The sequence below is a fragment of the Monodon monoceros genome, unplaced genomic scaffold (genome assembly GCF_005190385.1).
Source record: "Monodon monoceros isolate NGI ecotype Baffin Bay Population unplaced genomic scaffold, NGI_Narwhal_1 Super_Scaffold_3, whole genome shotgun sequence".
In the NCBI taxonomy this organism is placed as follows: Eukaryota; Metazoa; Chordata; class Mammalia; order Artiodactyla; family Monodontidae; genus Monodon; species Monodon monoceros.
Window position 1 is genome coordinate 43919781 of NW_021703780.1, and position 26206 is coordinate 43945986.

A 26206-nucleotide genomic window follows, 5' to 3' on the forward strand; every position below is an offset into this window, starting at 1 on the left:
TAAAAAATAATAAATGCCTAGTACATAATAGGTGCCCCAAATCTAATAGCTACCATTTTTTTTAAAAAAATCAGTAATTTCCTTATAGATCAGAAATTGCTGGTTTTATTCCTAAAAAAAATAATTAAAAAGAATCTACACATTAATTACAAATAACTATAAAATACCTACTACTTACCCTAACAAGAAATGTGTAGGATCTATGATGAAAAATTAAAAAGTCAATGGAAAAATACACAAATCTAAATAGAGAGACGTCAAATTCATAGATGAGAAGATGCCAATTCATCTCAAAATAACTCACAGTTTGACTAGAATCCCAATCAAATGCCCATAATTGTTTTGTTTTGATTTTGATTTTTGTGGTAATTTGACAATAATTATATTAAAGTTAACCTGAAAGAATAAATAGGCAAAATCAATTAAGAACATTCTGAAAAAGAATCTGAGGGCATAACTGTCAACATGAAATCATATAAAGTTCTGATAATTAAAAGCAACTTACTAGGATAAGAACCAGCAGGTCGATGGAACAGAACACACATCCCTGGATAATACCTCCCATACAGGGAAGAAATGTCCTGGAGCCACTGTGGCACAGAGGACAAGAGCATGGGTGTACAGGGGCCAAGTCACTTGGGTTCAAATCCTGGCTCTGCCACCTACTAGCTGTGTAACTGAGTGTGAGATGAATGGAAATGATAAAAGTACTTCCCTGGGTGACATGTAAAGTATTCAGAGCAGAACCTGGTAAGGTGAGTGCCATATAGTGTCTGCTTATCACTGTAGGATGACCAGTGCAGTCACACCGGGCCCTGCTCCTAGGAAGGCCCCACATACTGGTTAAAAATACTGTCACCATATTAAAATTCTGAAGAAGCTTTGAACAAGGAGTCCTGCATTTTCCATTTGCAATGGGCCTGACAATTTACATAGCGAGTCCTGCAAGCCATTTAGGACAAGGATGAATTATTCAACAAATGGTGCTGGGAAAACTGATATTCCAATGTGGCGGGGCGGGGCAGGTTTAAGTTAGGTTCTCATTTCACACCATGTGGTGTACTAAAAACATAACTGTACGGTTTAAATTAAAACTCCATGTTCTGAATTTGAATGAGTACTGGTTTTGACACAGGATGAATTTTTATCTTTAAAAATTAATAATATGTATATTCTAATACTGTTCACCGAAGAGGCCTAGAAACAAGAACCCAATAGCAAAGAGCACTTCCAGCACTTGGGTGTGGTCTTGAAATACCGTTCCCCACTAAAGGGAGCTGGGGTTCCCTGGAGAAACGGCTGATTCCAGAACTTGCACAGGAAATGGACAAGATTTGTCAGGAGCCTCAAACAGGAAATATAGATGAAAATCTTGTCCTACCAGAAAGCAAGGAGGTCAGCAAAGACCATGTGGATGTGTCAACTGGAAGAGATTCCCACTGGCTAAAGATCATTATTATTGGAGCATCAATAATAATGATCAGGGCAACTGGTTATCATGTATATTTACATGCATGACTTCATTCAAAAGAGAAAAAACTTAATGGCCAGCTGAAAGAACCAACTCATTATTTTGAAAACTGGCAAATACAGACTGAAAAATCAAGCATTTATCCTGCCATTATTATATGAAATGAACCTCAGGGTAGCCAAATAGTTGATGAGAGAAAGTTTCCCTTGGTAGAATTCTAGCTAAATGAAGAATTAGGATATCACCATTTTGCAACCCCTGATGAATCTAGGCAGTGATCATCAGTGACCGCTAATATCGCAACAAAAGGTAACCATGCATTCAATGCCACCTGCTGGAAGTTCAAACACTGATCAAGCCTTTAGATCTAACTACAGGGAAGAATATGTTAAACACCCCCTTAGGGGCACAATCAGCAAAATCCAGACTGTGGGAAACCCTGCAGGACAAAGGACCCAGTTTCTTCAACTAATAAACTGCAAGGAAAAAACTAGGAGATGAAAAGGAAACCTATAGTTTGTAAAAGAGACAGCAACTAATTGTAATGTATGGACTTTATTTGGATTCTGATTCAAACAAGCTAAAAACAAGAACAAAAACGAGACAATCAGAGAAATTTGAACACTTGCTAGTTTGGTTTTTTTTTTAAATGATATTTGAGAACTATTGCTAAGTATTTCTGGCTGTGACAATGGTGTTATGGTTATATATATATATATTTAACCATATATTATATATATATATATTTTTAAATTTCTTACCTTTGGAGATATACACGGAAATATTTACAGATAAAATGAAATGATGCCTGTGATTTGCTTGAAGTAATTTTGGAGGTGGGAAGAAAGTGGGTGGGGATACAGGTGGAACAAGATTGGCCATGAGTTGGAAACTAGGGCATGGGGTACATGGGAGTTTACTATTTTGTGTGTGTGTTTAAATTTTTACATTAAATTTAGAAAAAAATATATCCAGGGAGAAAAAAAACTTACTTGTGAAAAGATGTTTAAACTGTATGAAATATATGAGTGAATATTTAACTGATCTGAATGACTTGCTAAGTATAAAGTAAATGAATGAACTAAGGAAAAGAACTAAGGAAAAGACTGCTACTTTTTTTTTTAACATCTTTATTGGATTATAATTGCTTTACAATGGTGTGTTAGTTTCCGCTTTATAACAAAGTGAATGAGCTATACATATACATATATCCCCCTATCTCTTCCCTCTTGCATCTCCCTCCCTCCCACCCTCCCTATCCTACCCCTCTAGGTGGTCACAAAGCACCGAGCTGATCTCCCTGTGCTATGCAGCTTCTTCCCACTAGTTATCGGTTTTACATTTGGTAGTGTATACATTTCCATGCCACTCTCTTTGTCCCAGCTTACCCTTCCCCCTTCCCGTGTCCTCAAGTCCATTCTCTAGTAGGTCTGTGTCTTTATTCCCATCCTGCCCCTAGGTTCTTCATGACCAGTTTTGTTTTTAGATTCCATATATATGTGTTAGCATACGGTATTTGTTTTTCTCTTTCTGACTTACTTCACTCTGTATGACAGACTTTAGGTCCATCCACCTCACTACAAATAACTCAATTTCGTTTCTTTTTATGGCTGAGCAATATTCCATTGTATATATGTGCCACATCTTCTTTATCCATTCATCTGTCGATGGACACTTAGTTTGCTTCCATAAGACTGCTACTTTTAATTAAGTAAAAACTAAAAACATGTGTGTGCTTTTTTAAAAATTTTATTTATTTATTTATTTTATACAGCAGGTTGTTATTAGTTATCTGTTTTGTAAGTGTGTACATTTAAAACATACTAAAATTAAAATACTCTAAGAAAAATAATTGCAACTTATGACAAATTAAAGGTTAAAGTGCTTAAGATATAAGGGAATTAATAACAATAGCTAATACATTGTGTTTATAATGCACTAGGCATTCCTATAAGCACTTTACAAAAACCATCTAAGCTATCATAAAATTTAAAAAGTACTAACATTCTTTGGTCTAATAGGTATCTCATAGAATAAGTTCAAATAATCAATAAACAAATAAATATGTATTCAACTTCACAATAATCAAATAATTGCAATAACTACAATTTAAATAATTATACTAAAATTTTAACCTATCAAAATAGTGAATATTGTTGTTAATAATGAACACCTCTTGTTGATGGTGCAGTGATGTGGCTGACTTCTTACCTTGCTAGTGGGCATTTAAGTTGGAAGACTCTTTTTAGAGAGCCATTCAATGACATTAACTGAGTCTTGGAAACATTTATACCTCTGAGCCTATTGTTACGCTTTCAGGAATTTATAGCATTGACACGATCAGAGATGCATATAAAGATGTGTGTGGTAGGTGGTTCATAAGAGTTTTGTCTGTAATCAAGAAAAATTGGAAGCAACCTAAATTCCAAAAAGAATAAAAGGAGCATTTGAATAAATTAGAAGACATCAATACCTTGAGATATTAGGGAATCCTTAAAGTCGTGTGTTCAAGTGGAAAATAACCCATCAGCAGATGAATGGATACTTTAATTGTGGAGTATCCATGTAATGAAATATCACTCAGCAACAAAAAAGAATATATATATATATATATATATATATATATATATACATACCTGAATCACTTTGCTATACACCTGAAACATTGTAAATCAACTATACTTCAATAAAAAATAAAAATAATATTCATCCTCCTGAAAAAAGAATGACTGACACAACAACATGAATGAATCTCAAAACATTATGCAGAACAACAACAACAAAAAAGTCAGACCAAAAAAAGGAGAATATACTGTTTGTGTCCGTTTATATGGAATTCTAGAACAGGTAAAACGTGTCTCTGACTAAAGAAGTCACATTAATGGTTTCCCCTGAGGTGAGTCCAGGGACTGATTTGGAAGGAACATGAGGCAAATTTCTGGGTGGACAGAAATGTTCTATATCTCGAACATATTAGTGTGAGCTAATTGGGTATATCCTTTTGTCAAACTCATCCCCCTCTACCTACTTAAATTCTGCTCAGACTTCACATAAGATCTTGACTTTGATTCTAAGCAAATTAGACCTCAAAAGATCATATTTTTCAAGATTTAATAAAATAGGTAAGATATTCAATTTATGGTCTTAATTGGAAAAAAGAACCATGATACAATGCTATGCATATAGCATTGTCCTAATTATGTAAAAGAAAATACATGAATATAGATATAGATATACAAAAATAGAAATGGCAAGAAGGATATATTCCAATGAACATGTATAACTTTCATTATTAGAAAAAACAGTGAATATTCTTTAAACCCCACTTTAATGCAGAATTCCCTTTTTCTCTTTACATTCCAGCTTTGGCCTTCTTTCAGTTCCTCAAATACAGAACTTATGTTTCCTATGCTTCTGATGACCTCCTCATTCCCTCCGGCTATTTAATTCCTGCTCAGCCTTCAGGTTTCAGATCAATCTTGACCTCCTAAGAGAAGCCCTCTGTGGCCCCTCCCTCTCTAGGCTGTTTGCCTCTCCTCTGTGACCTTAACAACTGTGATTTTTACTTCTTTGCATGCACCTTGAGTTAGCCAAACTGCAAGGTTAAGGGCACAGTCCTCTAGACTGCCAAGTCTTCTAAGACTTCTGATACTGACTGCAAGTTTAGGGGTTTTCCAAAACCACCCTCAGGTCCAGTAATTTGCCAGAGAAATTTAATTCACCAAAACCTATTATATTCATGGTTACATTTATTACAGGGAAAGAATACAAATTAGAACCAGGCAAAGTTGGAAGAGACACATAGGGCAGAGTCTGGTTAGTTTCCAAGTGAGGAACTTCTGTCCTCAGGATATATTACCTACTAGTCTTTATATGTTACAAGAAAATGCACAGAGGATTGTCCACCCAGGAAGCTCTCTGAGCTTGGGTGTCCAAAGTTTTTACTGAGGCTTCATTACGTGAGCATGATTGATTCACTGATTGATTGCCCACATGGTCTTTCTGGCTTTCTGGCTATGGCCACCTTCTACCCTAAGATTATTGGGTGTGACTGTCCCCACCCTGAGAAACTCCTTAGCATAAACATAAATCAGGTGTGTTCTAAGGGGCTCACCATGAATAACAAAGACACTCCTACTATCGCTCGGGAAATTCAAGGGTTGAGAGGTTACTTCTCAGGAACTGGGGGGTGGTGGGTGGCGGTTAGGACAGGTGGCCAGACCTTCTTTGAGCGGGCCAAATTTTTACACACAGCATGGTTAGGTAAACAATACCCCCCACCCTCTCCCAGTTCCAAGAGTCTAGGATCACATCTGGTTTTGCTCCCAGTCTCATCCCTGGCACCTAACAGAGTGGTGGGCAAATGTTGAGAGTTGGCATGACATAGAAGTTTATAGCATGGAATTGGCAGAGTCCGAATTTGAATGTTGCCTCTTCTTTTCACTGAGTTGACCCTGATGGGTTATTTAACCTCTCGTTGCCTAACTGTCCTCATCTGTAAATTGCAGGTAGTGATAATACCTATCTCAGAGAGTTGCAATGAGGAGTAAACAAATGAACATCAGTAAAGTTCCCAGAATAGTGCCTGGCACAGAGTAGAAGCTAGATAAATGTCTAATATTATTAAGTGCTCAATAAATAATTGCTGATTGAACAACTGTCTGGCACATGAGAGGTGCTTAGCAAATATTAATTGAAAAAATATAAAATAAGATTTTCTTCTTTAGCAGATTTTTATATTTTTCTATTAACATAGTACTAAATGTATTGATTTGGACATGTCATCAATATGTCTGATTTTCAGGTCTCCAATCAGCTATTATTCCAAAGATTATATAGCTCAATAATATGCTTAGAAAAGTACAAAAAAGTTTCAGAGTCTTTTCACCACTCCAGCAGGCATTACCCCCAACCATAGAGTGAGGAGTTGAATTACACAGGGTTCAAGATGTCTTCCAACTCCAACAAAATGTTATTTGTCCTTAGGAAAGAAACTAGATATAACAAGAGAAGACCATTTAACATGGAGGTATGAAAGCTTTGAATGTGTAAGTTTCCATTTAAAAAAAGGAACAAAGAGAACATTCAGTTGATTACCAAAATCCATCTTTAATACGTGAACACATAGATTTGAACTGTGGCCATGAATTTTTACTAATTTGATGGCCTTTGACTCCCTGGCAAATCACGCACTAAGGCCATAGAAAATTTATTTCAATCTGTGAGAAACGGTTTATTTTATCTTGTCACTTAAACTGGCCTGATGGAAGGTGATAGAATCAGTAATGTCTCCTTAAACACCTTCAAATAACATCATTAGCAATTAGAAAAAGAATCAAGTCTTAAAAACATTATGTTAGGGCTTCCCTGGTGGCGCAGTGGTTGAGAGTCTGCCCGCCGATGCAGGGGACACGGGTTCGTGTCCCGGTCCGGGAAGATCCCACATGCCGCGGAGCGGCTAGGCCCGTGAGCCATGGCCGCTGGGCCTGCGCGTCCGGAGCCTGTGCTCCGCAACGGGAGAGGCCACAACAGTGAGAGGTCCGCATACTGCCAAAAAAAAAAAAAAAAAGTAAATATGTTCCAACCATTCTTCTTACCATGTTTATTTTCCAAAGATAGCAAGTGTTAACAGTTTGGTCTACATACTTCTATGCATATACACATCATAGAAAATATGTATCTATGCTGCTATGCCAAGTATTTGTAAAGTACTACTTTTTCTTGCCATTTTAGTTTTACCACAGGCCGTCACCCAGTTTGAAGAATTGGTTGGTATGGCGGAGGCCCTGCTCAAGGGTGGAGGAACCCTGTCCACGTCTGCGTCCACCCTCTGGAGAGCAACAAATAACTCCTCACCAGATTCATTTGCCTCCACATGTAGTAATTCTAATTCTAATTACAGTTCACCAATTTCCTTGAAAGCTGAGGAGGAGCATCACGTGGATGAGAAACAGGTCAGCTGGAAGACCATCGCATCTTTCTCTGGGATACAGTTACATACAAAATTAAAATTACTGTACAACATAATCACTGTCTTATCAGATCACTTTATTTAACTTTAGGTCAATCATAATATTCTGACTACGTAAAACAGTCTTTTACAATAAATCTAATGTTTGTGAAATGAATATCCAGTTCAGAAAATTAAAGTCAAATGGTGGACAACGATGAAGTTATTAAACTAGGAAATTCTTAAACCAGTGACAGAAGGACAACTATGCGTTAAAGGTTATAAAACTGTATCATTGAGACAAGGTGAATTTTAGGCTGTACATGCTGGCAGAACACAATTCTTCCACTTTCCCGACTTCTCTTAATCAAGAAATAGAAGCTAAAAATACAAGTTTTGTTAGAATCGGTCTGGGAAATTATGCCTTCAAGAGCAGTAATTAAATGTTCACTATCTAACATTCAGAATATTTGAATCTTAGTGTACCGGTTTCCTTTGCTGTGTAACAGATTCCCACAAACTTAGTGATTTATAATAATACAAACTTACCACCTCAGAGTTCTATAGGTCAGAAATGCGGTAAAATCAAGGTGTTGGCAGGTACTCTCCTTTTTGGAAGCTCTGGAGAAGAATCTGTTTCCTGTCCATGGGGGTTGCTGTAGAACTCAGTTTCTTATGGTTCTAGAGCCGAGTTCCCTGTTTTCTGTTTTCTTGTCGACTATAAACTGAAGGCCATTCCTGCTTCTAGAGGCATCCCCCTTCCCTGGTTCACGGTCCACTTCCATCATCTTCAAAGCCAGTCAGGGCAGGCAAAGCCCTCTCACTCTTCTATTCTCTCCTCCTTCCTCTGTGTCTTCTTTCTGCCTCCCTCTTCTGCAGTTAAGGGCTCATGTGAGTGCTCAATAAATGTTAGCCATTTTCATTATTATTATTAACATTTATGGTGTGCTTACTACGTACCAGATACTGTGTGTATATATTTATAAACATAAAGTTATATGTGTATGTAAATATACATATTCGTACCTGCAATAAAGTACACAAATTTTAAGTGTAAAAAAAAACCAAAAAGGCTCATGTGATTGGACTGGACCACTTGGATAGCTCAGCATATTTTCCCCATCTCAAGGTACTTTAATGACACGTACAAAGTTGATTTTCCCATATAAGGTAACGTATTCAAAGGTTACAGGGATAACGATGTGAATATTGTCAGTGGGCCATTATTATGCTACCATGCTTAGTAGGAAATGTTAAGTATGGATTAATCCTTAAAGCACCAAATCCAGATTACATGACAAGAATTTGTATACACTCTAGAACAAATACCTCATATATGTTGGGAATTATCTCAAAGTTAACATCTAACTCTAACCCCTGAAATGTACAATATATATTAAAAGTATCATACATCACCTTAAAGACTTGGTTTTGTTTTCTGGTCTGTATTAATTCAATGAGTAATATATTCCTCAGATATTCCTTTCCTTTCCTTTTTCAGTTATTTCAATTATTATTTTTAATTTTTTAGTTCAAGATTGAAAAATGGCAGATTGCCCGTTGCAACAAGAGCAAGCCTCAGAAGTTTATTAATGATTTAATGCAAGTGCTCTACACAAATGAGTACATGGCCACACACAGCCTGACGGGGGCAAAATCCTCTACTTCAAGGGACAAGGCAGTGAAACCAGCTATGAATCAGAATGAAGTTCAAGAAATCATAGGTGATAATGTGTTTGTATTATATTGTCACATGAATCTGAAATTATTTTACCATTCAACTTTAAGTTGTTCTTTCATTATCCTTTTTATTCTTCAAGTTTATTTTTCTCTGAGAGAAAAATCTGAGGATAGCCTAAACCTCTTATGATATATGGGGAATTTTGTATAAAAACTTTACATTAAAAATGGTTATTAAAATAAAAATGAATTTTATATCACTGAAAAGTTTGGATTCATAAAATTCATAGCTTTAGAAAAGTAAAATTTCAAAATCCTTTCCAACAAAATTTTAGTAACAGTTTATGTCTTATTTTCTTTTTCTTATCTTGGTTAGAAATATCCCTTATCTTTTACTCAGAAAAAAACAGAGGTTAATTTAACCATCCTACTTATGGTTTTTAAGTTAATTAACCTCCTTAAATATAAGAAGGTTATTAACCTCCTTAAATTATCAAGTAATTTTTTTGCAAATATCCAACAAATTTAAGGACTCACTGAATCACAGCTCTCTATATTTTAATAGTGCATCATTTCTTAGTTGGAAAAGAGTCAGTCAGAATCTGCTTGTTTCAAATGATGTTGGGATGGGTAAAAATAAATTCCCAGCATTTTGGATCAAGGGCACTTAGCGTTCAGAGCAAGCAGCAAGGTTAAAGCTGAATGGTACCATAGGAAGACATATACGTATGCTCTCAGTTTATGATATAGACTTTTGTTATCTCTTGCTTTGCTTTGAAAAATCTGCCTACAGATTCATCTATTTAAATATCTCATGGGTGTTGGGCTGCTTTTTCAAAATAGAGACAAAATTATAATGTGAATTGCTTGGTGTTTTATTTCAGTTCATACCTTAAGATGCAAAGGCCTGATAAAGTGGCTTTTTAAAATTAATCAATTTATTTTTATTCAAGTATAGTTGATGTATAGTATTATATAAGTTACAGGTGTACAATATAGTATTTCACAATTTTTAATGTTTATGTTCCATTTATACTTATAAAATATTGGCTATATTGCCAGTTGTACAATATATCCTTATAACTTATACATCGTAGTTTGTACCTCTTACCCCCTACCCAATATCGCCCCTCCCCCATCCCTTCCCACTGGCAGCCACTGGTTTGTTCTCTGCATCTGTGAGTCTACATCCTTCTGACAAAGTGTTTTTCTGTGTTTTGTTGTTGTTTTTACAGGAATCACAAAACAATTATTTCCCAACACAGATGATGTTTCAATTAGGAGAATGATAGGGCAAAAGCTAAACAATTGTACCAAGAAGCCATATTTGAGCAAAAATCTGAACTCTCAGGATATTAAGTAGATCCTTTCGGTAAGTCTTGTAAATCTTCACAATCCTTTCAATGTAGCAAGAAGACACAATACTTGTATCTATGGAATAGCATTTCCCAAACACTCTACTAGAGGAGACTAGAGGCCTGTGAGATGCTAATGAGTATTCCTGGGGGTGAAGGTAGGGACGGGGATGGGGATTTAAACTTGGGAAATGCTGAGTCAGTTACACGGATTCTCCTTTCCCAGAGCCTCTCAAATATTTTGATGCCCTTTAAATATGCCCAAGTGCACCAGAAATCTCTAAGAAGGGCATATAGTGTATAGTGTTTTCCAAATGTGTTTCACTAAGGAGGTTTTCTTTTTCTTCACACAGCACATGTTAACTTGTGGGGAGGGGTAGAAAGCAGCCAAAGGAGGGACATGTGGCAATTTAGGAAGTGCTTCTCTAGAATAAGGGAAATACAGACCTTTAGGAGGTCTCTGAGGTACATTAGTGCACTCTACCATCCCCATCCTGCTTCTCAATGTCTTTAAATCTTTAAGTCAGTTGTTATAGTTTGTATTTGTTTGATAAGGATTTTTACCAATATGTTTGTATTAAAATACTAAAAGGAAGAAATATTTGTTTTCAGTGAGTTCTAAAGAAAATACACTTTATGGTCAGGCCCTGCCCTAGGCAAGCCTGTGATGAGGAACTTTGTGTTTGCTTTAGCAACTCAAAGTCCTGGCCATTCCACCTGTCCTCACCCTTCCTCTCCTTTATTTTGATGGAAAACATATGACAAATATGCATCGTTGCGCTATTAATATTTTAATTGATAAACAGACGTATATGATAAACACATGAGGGCAGGTTTTCCTTCCATTTTCTTTACTTCTATCTTTGATTTCCATTTTGCCTTCGCCTGAGACCATGTCACTTGTCTTTTTCTTCTGACCATGTTTTAAGTAGGATATGGACCCACCCCACCCCCACCCACTGTTTTAACTACTGCCCCATCCTCCTTGAGGGTCCCTTAGTATGCTACTATTCAATTAAGGCTACCTCTGCTGAGGGTCAATAATAGTCCCTCTTCCTTAAAAAGAACAAAACAAAATAACCAAAAAACCTACTTATAACAGCTGAAGGGGAATTCTTTCTCTTGGCTCATGCATACTGGTAGACAGACCTGAAGATTTATAAAAGATAAACATATTTGTATCCTTTTTCTCCCCAAGGGATTAAAAATTTCAGTAGATGGTGAATCTCACAACTTGCCAGTTAAGAGATAATTGCTTAAATGAGCCCTTAGAACTTCTCTTTTGTTTTGTTTTTTTAATTGAAGTATAGTTGATTTACAATGTTGTGTTAATTTCTACTATACAGCAAAGTGATTCAATTATACATATATAAAAATTCTTTTTCATATTCATTTCCATTATGGTTTATCACAGTATATTGAATATATAGAACTTCTCAGTTTGATGCCAGGCTATCCAGTTGTCCTGGTGTATCATGGCCAAGTTCCCTGTTTAAATGCCATGTAACCAGACCTCCAGGTAATAGGGCTGTCTTCTGGAGCACATTGTATTTCAGAGCTCTGCAAAGCATTTTAATATCCTAACCTCTGCCTTTTTTATATCCCAGGCTGATGAGGGTAGGCATGAAATTCATCTCTGATAAGTCAGCAGAGTATTGAAGAAATTGAAGTTAAAAAGTTTTTATATCAGCTTTGCTGGTACCAGCCAGTCGCAGTGTTATCAAATCGCCTGGCGATAGCATTAATTAAAATTGAAAAAAGGTAGGGCTTCCCTGGTGGCGCAGTGGTTGAGAGTCCACCTGCCGATGCAGGGGACACGGATTTGTGCCCCAGTCTGGGAAGATCCCACATGCCGTGGAACGGCTAGGCCTGTGAGTCATGGCCGCTGAGCCTGCGCGTCTGGAGCCTGTGCTCTGCAACAGGAGAGGCCACAACAGTGAGAGGCCCCTGTACCAAAAAAAAAAATTGAAAAAAGGGAGAAATCTTTTGCTATGAACACAATATGTTCTAGAGCTTTCTGTGCCTGAGCTTGGTTGTCAAGATAGATCCTTGGAATAGAAATGCATATATTTTGAGTCAGAAGTAGAGATTAACACTAGAATGGAATTTTTTTTTCAACCAGCAGATATCTTTCATTTGAAGTATAGCTCAATCCACATTATTTCAAAAGGACTGAGAAAATACACTGGGAGAGACAGGGTCACAGAAAACCTAATTCAGCCATGTTTGGTGAATGAGTCAGATATAGCACCACCTGGTGGAATGCTGCTATACTTTTCTCTTCTTGCTCATTTAACTAATAGGAGCCTAAAGTGAACACATTTATTCAGGCAAACCATACCCTTCCTCCCCCTGCCCTCAAAAGTATTTGGAAAAACAACTGTCCTCCCATTACTATAAGCAAGGCAATAGGTACTGTGAAACCATGTAGATTTCTACAAATTCCAATACATCCAGGAAGCCCAGCAACCCCACCAGGGGCCCTGGTAGACTGTGCCCTCCACTCAGGACTGAGCTCGAAGTTGCCACTGGCTCGCATTTGAAAGGCAACCATTTCCCTGCTAAGATTCATTTCTGTGAAAGCAAGAGCTAAATCCCATCCTGCCTCCTTTGTCATCTGTTTGTTCTCACTCCTGTGACTGCCCTCAACTTGCTAGCAGCTCGCACTCTGCCTAGAGCTTGATGTTGCCAATCTTTCTGACCTTTCTCCATTTTTTGTTTTCTTACGAGAGCTAAAGAAAATTTTATTTATAAGAATTACAGAATATTAGAAGATCACCTCTATAACATTCCACTAAGTGTTCTAACAGCCTTCTCCTGAAATGTCCAAAGCTGTCCCAGTTTACATAATCTCTACCATAATATTATATATGCATAACTTAAAGGTGATCTAATACAGCAGTGCTCAAACAACGTGGGAGGGATTTTGTCCCCTGCCCCTGAAAGAGGGGGTTTGAAAACACAGATATTTTGGGTTGTCACAACTGGGCGATACTACTGGCATCTAGTGGACAGGAGCCCGGAACGCTGCTATACATCCTACAATATATAGGACAGCCTCCACAACAAAATAATTACCCAGTTCAAATGTCAGTTCTGCCAAAGTTTAGAAATCCTGATCTAAATGATTTCCTGGTCACCAAGATGGCAGGGTAGGAAGCTCACCTCCTCCCACAGGGCACACCAAACTACAACTGTTTACAGAGCAACTGTCTATGAGAACAACCTGAAGACTAGCAGAAAAGACCTTCTACAACTAAGGATATAATGAAGGAACCAGAACAAGAAGGGTAGGAGTGGCGGAGTTGTGGTACAGTCAAGACCCACATCCCCGGGTAGGTGACCCACAAAGAGGAGGATAATCACAATTGCAGAGGTTCTTCCCAAGGAGTGAGGGGTCCAAGACCCATTTCAAGCTTCCCAACCCTAGGGTCCTGCACCAGGAAGGTAAGCTCCCAGAACATCTAGCTCTGAAGGCAGGGCTTGCGTTCAGGAGAGCCAGAGGGCTATAGGAATTAGAGACTCCGTTCTTGAAGGGCAGGTACAGAATCTCAGACGCTCCAAGTCCCAGCTCAGAGGCAACAATCTGAAAGAAGCCTGGGTCAGACTCACTTGCTGACCTTGGACAGCCTCCAGGATAGGCAGGAGGCAACTGGAACTCCCCTGGAGATATAGACACTGGCAGCAGCCACTTTGGGGAGCTCATTCTACCATGAGGACACTGGTACTGGTAAGCACCATTTTGGAGTCCTCCCTCTAGCCTATTAGCCCTGGGGCTTACCTGCCCACCAGCCAGTCACCCCTAGTCCTGGGACACCCTCAGGCTGAACAGGGGCCTGGCCCCACCCACTAGCAGGCCAGAACCAGCACTGGGAGCCCCAAGCCCCACAGCCAGCATGCCAGGTCCCTGCACCACACACCAGTGGGCTGGCACAAGCCCCAGGACCCACTGGGCCTTGCAGCCAGCTGACCTGGGACACCCTGGGCCTGCAGCCAGAATTGCCAGGACCCTGCCTCACCCAACAGTGGGCCAGCACCATCCCCAGGACTCCCCAGGCCATGCAGCCAGCTGTGCCAGGATGTGGCCCCACCCACCAACAGCTGGTAGCTTCTGTAGGAGGTAGGGATTGGCAGCCAACTGGACCAGAGGCCAGCCCTGTGTACCAGGGCACCCACAGTAGTCAGCCCCAACACAACAGAGGGCCCACTCAGCCCACATGGGGGCATCCCTATAGCATATAGTTCTGGTGACCAGAGGGGAGTGTGCTGCTGGGCCCCACAGAATGACTCCTACAAAGGGCCACTTCTCCAAGATTATGAAATGTAACCAACCTACCACTAGGTTACATACCACACAAATAACAAAGAGAATTAGGCAAAATGAGGTGACAAAGGAAGAAACAAGATAAAACACCCAAAGAAGAACTAAGTGAAGTGGAGATAAGCAATCTACCTGATAAAGAGTTCAAGGTAATCATCATAAAGATGCTCAACAAACTTGGGAGAAGAACGGATGAACACAGTGAGAAGTTTAACAAAGACTTAGAAAATATAAAGAAGAACCAAACGGAGCTGAAGAATAAAATAACTTAAATGAAAAATACACTAGAAGGAATCAACAGTAGATTAGGTGATACAGGGGAACAGATCAGCAAACTGAAAGACAGAGAGGTGGAAATCACCCAAGCTGAAAAGAAAAAAAAAAGGAATAAAAAAAAAAAATGAGGACAGTTTAAAAGACTTCTGAGACAACATTAAACATACTAACATTCACATTGTTGGGGTCCCAGAAGGAGAAGAGAGAGAGAAAGAGGGAGAGAACTTTTTTGAAGCAATAATAACTGAAAATTTCCCTAATCTAGGAAAGGAAACAGACTTCCATGTCCAGGTAGCATAGAAAGTCCCAAACAAGATGACCCCAAACAGGTCCACACCAGGACACATTATAACTGAAATGACAAAAGTTAAAGATAAGGAGAGAATCTTAAAAGCAGCTACGGAAAACCAACTAGTTGTACACAAGGGAACTTCCATAACACTGTCAGCCAACTTTTCAGCAGAAGCTTTGCAGGCCAGAAGGGAGTGGCATGATATAGTCAAAGTGATGAAAAGAGAAACCTGAACCAAGAATACTCCACTCAGCAAGGCTTTCATTGAGATTTGAAGGACAGATAAAGAGTTTCCCAGACAATCAAAATCTAAAAGTTTAGCACCACTAAACTGCACTAACATTTACAAGAAATGTTAAAGGGACTTCTCTAAGTGTAAAAGAAAGACCACAACTAGAAATATAAAATTACAAAAGGAAAAAAATCTCACTGGTAAGGGCAAACATACAGTAAAGGTAGTATATCCACCATTTACAAAGCTAGTAGGAAAGTTAAAGGACAAAATCATCTATATCCACAATAAGTAGTTAAGGGGTACACAAAACAAAAAGATGTAAATATGATGTCAGAAACATGACACATGCTGGGGAGGAAGTAAAAATGCAGGGTTGTTAGAATGTGTTTGAACTTCAGAGACTATCAACTTAAAATAATCACATGTATATATAAAATATATAAACCTCATGGTAACTAAAAGCAAAAATCTATAATATATACACACACAAAAAAAGAGAAAGGAATCCAAATGTAACTCCAAAGAGAGTCAGCAAATCACATGGGAAGAGAGGCAAAAGAAGAGCAAAGAAAAGAACAGAAAAAGAAAAAAAAGGAAGAATGAAGGAAACTATCAACAAAAAGGCAGCCTAATGAATGGGAGAAGAATATTTGTAAATGACATACTCAATAAGGAGTTAATATCCAAAATATACAGAGAACTCATACAATCAAACAGTAAAAAAACACACAACCCAATTAAAAAGTGGGTGGAGCATGATACTATACATAGAGAATCCTAAAGATGCTACCAGAAAACTACTAGAGCTAATCAATGAATTTGGTAAAGTAGCAGAATACAAAATTAATGCACAGAAATGTCTTCCATTCCTATACACTAATGATGAAAAATCTGAAAGAGAAATCAAGGAAACACTCCCATTTACCAATGCAACAAAAAGAATAAAATACCAAGGAATAAACCTACCTAAGGAGACAAAAGATCTGTATGCAGAAAACTATAAGACACTGATGAAAGAAATTAAAGATGACACAAACAGATGGAAAGATATACCATGTTCCTGTACTGGAAGAATCAACACTGTGAAAATGACCATACTACCCAAAGCAACCTACAGATTCAATGCAATCCCTATGAAACTACCAATGGCATTTTTCACAGAACTAGAACAAAAAATTTCACAATTTGTATGGAAACACAAAAGACCCTGAATAGCCAAAGCAATCTTGAGAAAGAAAAATGGAGCTGGAGGAATCAAGCTCCTGGACTTCAGACTATACCACAAAGCTACAGTAGTCAAGACAGTATGGTACTGGCACAAAAACAGAAATATAGATCAATGGAACAGGATAGCAAGCCCAGAGATAAGCCCACACACATATGGTCACCTTATTTTTGATAAAGGAGGCAAGAATATACAATGGAGAAAAGACAGCCTGTTCAATAAGTGGTGCTGGGAAAACTGGACAGCTACATGTAAAACAATGAAATTAGAACACTCCCTAACACCATACACAAAAATAAACTCAAAATGGATTAAAGACCTAAATGTAAGGCCAGACACTATCAAACTCTTAGAGGAAAACTTAGGCAGAACACTCTATGACATAAATCACAGCAAGATCCTTTTTGACCCACCTCCTAGAGAAATGGAAATAAAAACAAAAATAAACAAATGGGACCTAGTGAAACTTCAAAGCTTTTGCACAGCAAAGGAAACCATAAACAAGACAAAAAGACAACCCTCAGAATGGGAGAATATATTTGCAAATGAAGCAACTGACAAAGGAGTAATCTCTAAAATTTATAAGCAGCTCATGCAGCTCAATATCAAAGGAACAAACAACCCAATCCAAAAATGGGCAGAAGACCTAAATAGACATTTCTCAAAAGAAGACATACAGATTGCCAACAAACACATGAAAGAATGCTCAACATCACTAATCATTAGAGAAATGCAAATCAAAACTATAATGAGGTATCACCTCACACCAGTCAGAATGGCCATCATCAAAAAATCTACAAACAATAAATGCTGTAGAGGGTGTGGACAAAAGGGAACCCTCTTGCACTGTTGGTGGGAATGTAAATTGATACAGCCACTACGGAGAACATTATGGAGGTTCCTTAAAAAACTAAAATTAGAACTACCATAGGACCCAGCAATCTCACTACTGGGCATATACGCTGAGAAAACCATAATTCAAAAGAGTCATGTACCGCAATGTTCATTGCAGCTCTACTTACAATAGCCAGGACATGGAAGCAACCTAAGTGTCCATCGACAGATGAATGGATAAAGATGTGGCACACATATACAACGGAATATTACTCAGCCATAAAAAGAAATGAAATTGAGTTATTTGTAGTGAGGTGGATGGACCCAGAGTCTGTCATGCAGAGTGAAGTAAGTCAGAAAGAGGAAAACAAATACCATATGCTAACACATATATATGGAATCTGAAAAAAAAAAGGTTCTGATGAACCTAGGGGCAGGACAGGAATAAAGATGCAGATGTAGAGAATGGACCTGAGGACACGGGAAGGGGAAGGGGAAGCTGGGACGAAGTGAGAGAGTGGCATGGACATATACACACTACCAAATGTAAAACAGGTAGCTAGTGGGAAGCAGCCACATAGCACAGGGAGATCAGCTCAGTGCTTTGTGACCACCTAGAGGGGTGGGATAGGGAGGATGGGAGGGAGATGCAAGAGGGAGGAGATATGGGGATATATGTATAGGTATAGCTGATTCACTTTGTTATAAAGCAGAAACTAACACACCATTGTAAAGCAATTATACTCCAATAAAGATGTAAAAAAAAAATGGGTAGAGGACCTGAACACACGTTTCCAAAGAAGACATACAGATGGCCAACAGGCACATGAAAAGATGCTCAACATCACTAATCATCAGGGAAACTCAAATCAAAACCACAATGAGCGATAACCTCACACCTACCAGAATAGCTGTTATCAAAAAGACAACAAATAACAAATTGTGGAGAAAAGGGAACCATCATACACTGTCAATAGGAATGTAAATTGGTGCAACCACTATGCAAAACAGTAAGGAGAGTCCTGAAATAATTAAAAATAGAACTACCATAAAATCCAGCAATTCAACTTCTGGATATTTTTCCAGAGAAAACAGAAACACTATTTTGAAAGGATATATGCACCCCTTATGTTAATTTCAGCATTATTTATAATAGCCAATATATGGAAGCACCCCGAGTGTCCATTGATAGATGAATGGATAAAGAAGATATATATATGGCAGAGGCAAGGCAGATTTGGGAAATTTCCTGATACTTAAACAATCAATAAGTGTTATCAAAGAGTGACAAACAGAATTGTTGATAATATTTTAAGATGGGTATGTGGGGATCATTAATTTTCCTTTGTGTGTTTGAGTTTTTTTTAAGTCTTGTGAGATAAAAATATATGTTAAATATTTTAGTTGTTATCTATGCTGGAATTCTTCTGAATAGATCATAAAATAATTCCTAAGTCACCTCAAGAATAATTGTTCTTATTAACAATTTTGTATTTTTAAGCAAAAATTTGTAGTTGACACAAAGATAAATAACTCATACTGTTATTATAACATATTATTATAACCTAAAAACTGTTAAAAATACTATAAGAACTCTAACATAAATTTGCTCTGTTTTTTTTTTTACTTGCTTTTTATAGGTATTATAGTTACCTGAAACAAAAGAACCTTCAGTAGTAAATCTAACATTGGATTTTGCTGGAGACTCTGCAGCCTCCCTGGCAGTGAGCACAGGGACAGGTGCAGTGAGTGACAGGCTGGGAGAAACCTGCGACATTGTTGGGCTGCCCTGATGGAGCACAAGCTTGTGAAGAAGCTGCATGTAGATTTCACCCTCAGTACCAGTGAGGCATCAAACCAGAGAATTTCTAGCAGGCCCATGAGCATGCAATATGGTTTCTTGGAAATATGCACTTTCCCACCCCAAAGTGGTCCTTTGTACAGCTAAACTAAGAGGACAATCAGAGCTCTTATCCTAGCAACAAAAACTTTAACCCCTAAGATTCATCATTGTCCTAATCAATCCCTGTACGTTTATTATTACCAATGACTCTCCATTTTAGCTTTTGGATCTTTAGTATAAGCACATGTTTGGAAAAGTGAACAGTGAAATAATCAATGTTCACAAACATGACAGCAGCAAAATCAGCCTAAAATCTGATAATCATATCTAATGAAGTAATAGAGTTTTGGCAATAAGATTACAGGATTATTCTGTTACATAAAATTGTATAAAATAAGAATCTGAAAAAATGAGAACAGCAAGACATTTTTATTTGAATATTAAACTATTCCACTGTGCTCCTGAAAAAGAAATAAACCCAAGTTTTCTTGATTGCTAAAACAATGCATCAACTTTTTAAAAAATCTTTTTTCATGTTTGTTTGTTTACATGCTTCTAACTTTTTATTGCCCAAAGTATATTAAATATGCATGTGTAATACAAAACATCAAGCTGCTACATTGCTTAGTTTTAACTGATTTGTTTTCATAGTATCAGAAGAGAAAATAATTGAAAACAAAATCATATGGGTTTAGTAATCACACATATATACAAATACCATTTTGTAAATGAATAAAAGATAAAACATTCTTTATCAACAGGCTTCTTGTTTGATATCAGGTTGTCACACGTGACAACTGTACAATGTCAAGCCATGATTCTTCAGTGCACAAGGCCATGTTCAAACTTGGAAAGGAGGATGAATATGATGGTTAAAAAGTCCAGCACTGTGGACCCAGGAACATTCCATAAATGTTGCTTGATAACAATGTGGTTGTACAAAATAAATATTCTTAAGGCAATAACTTATGTTAACATTTGCTACTTTTACTTAAATATAAATAAATCCCATTGAAAACATAAAAAGCATTTGCTTTTTTCTTATTAATGTATAAAATCCAGGGAGAAAATCATTTTCTAGGCTGATGGCTTCTTTACATAATACAGGGGTGCCTGTATCTTTTCAAATTAGTTTTGTCTGGGTATATGCCCAGGAGTGGAATTGCTGGATCCTATGGCAACTGTATTTTTAGTTTTTTAAGGAACCTCCATACTGTTCTCCATAGTGGCTGCACCCATTTACATCCCCACCAACAGTGTAGGAGGGTTCCCTTTTCTCAACACCCTCACCAGCATTTATTATTTGTAGACTTATTAAAAAGATTTTAAAAAACCTAAAAATATAAAAATAAAAAACTTCATATATTGAACGATCATATATGCTTGTCAAATAAGAGCTGAGGTGAATTTTTTTTAATTCAGTATCTGCAACGTCATTGTCTGCTCTCTGGGTTTCAATTTTGTGGTCACCTGATAGACCATCCACTGGAAGTGTATGTCCATGTTCATTCTGTGGGCTCTGGTCATTGTGAGGTGGAGCCTGGGCAGGGCTAATCATCCTGGGGGTCAATAACAAATATCAGTGCTCCTGTTCCCTGGTTATAGTCAAATACAGGGTCAAAAAGTCAACGTGTCTCAGGAAGTCCCAAATCCGAAAATTAACAAAGCAGTTAAAACCTACAGCTAACATTATACTTCATGATGGAAGACTGAATACTTTCCCTTTAAAGTCAGAAACAAGTCAAGAATGTTCACTCTCACCACATATAGTCAAGATTATTTTGGAGCTTCTAACTAGTTCAATAAACCAAGGAAAGAAATAAAAGGTATTCAGGGGACTTGCTTGGTGGTGCAGTGGATGACTCCACACTCCAAATGCAGGGGGCCTGGGTTTGATCCCTGGTCAGGGAACTAGATCCCACATGCATGCCACAACTAAGGAGCCCATGAGCCACAATTAAGGAGCCCACGAGCCACAACGAAGGAGCCTGCCTGCCACAACTAAGACTTGGTGCAACCAAAAAAAAGAGTCAGTGGAATGTGCAAAGTCTTTAAAAATAAATAAATAAAAAGTATTCAGATTGGAAAAGAAGCAAAAAACTGTCTTTATTCATAGACAACAAGTTTATCTATGCAGATGATCTAAGGGAATCTCCAAAAAGTACTAGAACTAAAGAGTAAAAAAAGTGTAAAAAAAAAAAAAGAACTAAAAATGAGTTCAGCAAAGTTGCAAGATACAAGATCGATTTACAGAAATCATTGTATTTCAGCTGTCGGGTCAGCAAGATGGCAGAATAGGAGTTTTCTACCATCATCTTCATCCATGGATGAGACTATCTCTGTGGGAGCCCAGGGGTCCAGCAGAGAGGTTCCAGCACACCACTGAACAAAATAATCCAAGAATAGATGGACTGAAGATGGTAAGAACAGTTTCACTTTACCCACATCACCACTCCCCCAAGGTGGCACAGCTTAGTACCAAGAGAAACCCCCTTGGACCATAATTTCTCCCATGGGGGTAAGTGAGAGGTAGTGAATGAGCTGGTCCACCCAAGCCATGCTGAACGCTGCCTAAGAGGCCCACTTCTTTCTTGCCTACCCAGAATCCCGAGGTATTTGACATGGCTAGATAGGGGAGAGGCTGGGTGCAGGGAAGAGAGATGGGAATTACAGAAACCAGGACCCAGACTCAACAAAGGGCTGAGGATCCTACTGACTGACAGAGTCCACCAGGAGGCCTGCCCACCAGCCCCCTGGGACACCTCACATGCAGACCCCCACAAATAGGACACCCCCACTGGTCTGTTCATAGATGGTAAGAATAATATTGTTAAAATGTCCTTAAATGATCTACAGATTCAATTATAATCTCTATCAAAATCCCAATGGCATTTTCATGAAATACAACAAACAATTCTAAAATTCCTATGGAACCACAAAAGCCACTGAATAGCCAAAGAAATCTTGAGAAAGAAGAACAACAGCTGAAGACATCACAATTCCTGATTTAAAGTTATATTACAAAGCTATAGTAATCAAAACAATATAGTACTGGCATAAAAACAGACACATAGACCAACAGAACAGTATTGAAAGCCTAGAAATAAAACCACCCATATATTAACAACTAATCTTTGACACAGGCATCAAGAACACACAATGGGGAAAGAATAGTCTCTTCAATATATGGTGTTGGGAAAACTGGATATTCACATGCAAAAAATAAAATTGGACCCTTATCTTACTGTATACACAAAAATTAACTGAAACTAAATTAAAGACTTAAATGTAAATCCTGAAACTGAAAAACCAATAGAAGAAAATGTAGGGGAAAAGCTCATTGACATTGGTCTTGGCAATGATATTTTTGGATATGACACCAAAAGCACAGACAACAAAAGCAAAAATAAACAAGTGAACTTCATCAAACTAAAAAGTTTCTGCCACAGCAAAGGAAACTATCAACAAAACAAAAAGGCAACCTACAGAAGGGAAGAAAATATTTGTAAACCATAAACCAAATCTCTTTAAAGAGAGATTAACATACAAATATATAAGGAGCTCATACAACTCAATAGCACAAAACCAAATAATCTAAAAATGAGCAAAGGACCTGACCTTATTTTTCCAAAGAAAACATACAAATGGCCAACAGTTATATGAAAAGGTGCTTAATGTCATTAATCATCAGGGAAATGCAAAGCAAAACCACAGTGAAATATCACCTCACCCCTGTTAAGATGGCTATTATAAAAAAGATAAGAAATAATAGGGGCTGGCAAGTATGCAGAGAAAAGGGAACCCTTGTGCACTGTTGGTGGGAATGTAAATTGATACAGTCACTATAGAAAATAGTATGGAGATTCCTCAAAAAATTAAAAATAGAACTACCATATGATCTAGCATATACCTTCTGGGTATATATGCGAAGGAAATAAAATCTGTATCTCAAAGAGATATATGCGCTCCAGTGTTCATTGCACCATTATTATGATAACCAAGACATGGAAACAACCTAAATGTCTGTTGACAGATGACTGGATAAAGACAATATGGTACACATACACAGTGGAATACTCTTCCACCTTAGAAAAGAAGGAAATCCTGCCATTTACAGCAATGTGGATGAACGTGGAGGACATTATGCTAAGTGAAATAAGCCAAACACGTAAGGATAAATACCACATGATCTCATGTGTGGAATCTAAAAAAGATGAACTCATTGAAACAGAGAGCAGAATGGTGGCTACCATGGGCTGTGGGGGTGGGGGAAATGAGGAGATGTTGGTCCAAGGGTACAAACTTCCAGTTATATGATGAGTAAGTTCTGGAGACCTAACATAGATAGCATGGTGACTATAGTTAACAATAATGTATTGTATACTTGAAATTTGCTAAGAGAATAGATCTTAAGTGTTCTCACCATGCACACACCCAAAATGGTAACTATGTGAGTTGACAGATATCTTAATTAGTTTGATTGTGGTAATCTTTTCACAATGTGTAATAATATCGAAACATCATGTGGCACACCTAAATGTATACAATTTTTATTTGTCAATTACATTTCAATAAAGCTAGAGAAAAATCTGTTTTATTTCTGTAATAATAATGGACAATCAGAAATTGAAATTTGAGAAATCATACCAATTACAATACCATCAAAAAATATGAAATACTTAGCAATTAATCTGACAAGATATATAACAAGATACAAAATAGAAGATACAAGATAACATCTGACAGTGAAAACTACAAAACTTTGTTGAGGTAAGTTAAACACCTACAAGAATTAGATAAACAAGAAGATAAAGCTGAAAGACTAACACTATTTGATTTCAAGACTTATTGCAAAACTACAGTAATCAAGATGGTGTGGTACTGGTGTCAAGATAGATAAATTCATCAGTAGAATATAACTGAAAGTTCAGAAACAGACCCACACGAATATGGACAACTGGTATTTGACAAAGGTGCAAAGGCAATTCAAATGAAAACTATTCTTTTCAGCAGCTGGTCCTGGAAGAATGGTATATACATATGCATACCTCACATCATATACAAAAATGAATTCTAAATGGACCACAGACCTAAAATTAAAACCTAATTTAAAAAATTTCAGAAGAAAACAAAGAGGAATATTTGTAATCTTGCTTAGATACACCGCCACCAAAAAAAAAAAAATTGATAAATTAGACTTCATCAACTGTAAGAACTTCCCTTTGAAAGACAATTTTAAGAAAATGGAAAGAAAAGCCATAGACTGGGAGAAAATATTTGCAAATCACATATCTGTTAAGGACTTGTACCCAGAATAAACAATTTTCAAAATTCGATAAGAAAATAAATAACTCATTTAAATAACAGACAGAAGGTCTTAACAGACACTACCAGTGAAGACATACCGATGGCAAAGGAACACATAAAAAGATGCTCAATATTATTACGTTATTAGTCATTAGGTTAATGCAAATTAAGATTACAATGCAGGGGACTTCCCTGGTGGTGCAGTGAATAAGAGACTCCGTGCTCCGAATGCAGGGGGCCTGGGTTCGATCCCTGGTCAGGGAACTAGATCCCACATGCATGCCACAACTAAGGAGCCCTGAAGCTGCAACTAAGGAACCCACCTGCCGCAACTAAGACCTGGTGCAACCAAATAAATAAATACATATTTTTAAAAAATATCACAATGCAGGGCTTCCCTGGTGGCACAGTGGTTGAGAGTCCGCCTGCCGATGCAGGGGACGCGGGTTCGTGGCCCGGTCCGGGAAGATCCCACATGCCGCGGAGCAGCTGGGCCCGTGAGCCATGGCCCCTGGGTCTGCGCGTCCGGAGCCTGTGCTCTGCAACGGGAGAGGCCACAACAGTGAGAGGTCCGCGTACCGCAAAAAAAAAAAAAAAAAAAAATCCCAATGCAATATCACTACATACCTATTAGAATATCTTAAATGGAAAAGACCATCCCCTCAACAATTACCGAAATGAAGGGCATGAGCACATTTGGGCTCTAGGCACATACGTGCTGCTGTTTACCAAGAGCTTAACTGAAAAACTCCCAACGGCAACCTATGACAGTGCGTTTCTATTGAACTCTTACCAGCAGACTAGGAAAATCGTTTTGTTGTTTTTTTTTTTTTTGCGGTACGCGGGCCTCTCACTGTTGTGGCCTCTCCCGTTGCGGAGAACAGGCTCCGGACGCGCAGGCTCAGCGGCCATGGCTCACGGGCCCAGCTGCTCCGCGGCATGTGGGATCTTCCCGGACCGGGGCATGAATCCGTGTCCCCTGCATCGGCAGGCGGACTCTCAACCACTGCGCCACCAGGGAAGCCCCTAGGAAAATCTTTTAAATGCAAACCTCTCCTAGACATTTAAGGGATTTAGAAATGGTTAATTTACCTGTGGCTTTTGGGGAGATCATCATGGTAGGTCCCTCCTGTTCTCAACTTTCTTTTACAAGCCCCAAATTTAGTTGGAACAAGTGCACTTTGTGAAAATGCAAAAACTATAACAGTTGTATCTAATACCACCTATGAACATAATGTCATGTGCTCATTTAGACTGGCAAAATTAAATGTCTCCGACGAGACATTAAATGTCTGCTGGGCTTACATATCACACACACATTAAAGTCAGCTTAAACATTAACAAGGGACAATATCTCTACCAAAGAAATACGGCACAAAGTCAAAGTGACTTTGATAACTACTGGTTTCTTATTTGC

The 26206-nt window shown here is 38.0% G+C and overlaps 1 protein-coding gene across 2 annotated transcripts in view; it reads left to right on the forward strand.

Moving 5' to 3' along the window:
* BEND6 (BEN domain containing 6) overlaps positions 1–19938 on the forward strand; it is a 51095-nt gene extending 31157 nt beyond the window's left edge. Inside the window, exons 4-7 of one of the 2 annotated variants that reach the window (XM_029241573.1) lie at positions 7205–7425; positions 8953–9145; positions 10337–10473; positions 19280–19938. In XM_029241573.1, the coding sequence (XP_029097406.1) occupies positions 7205–7425; positions 8953–9145; positions 10337–10464 (542 nt within the window). In that variant the 3' untranslated portion in view covers positions 10465–10473; positions 19280–19938. Of the gene's footprint in view, positions 1–7204; positions 7426–8952; positions 9146–10336; positions 10474–19279 lie in introns of those variants that run through there. The other variant, XM_029241574.1, reaches the window with a different exon arrangement.
* The last annotated feature ends 6268 nt before the right edge of the window (positions 19939–26206 follow it).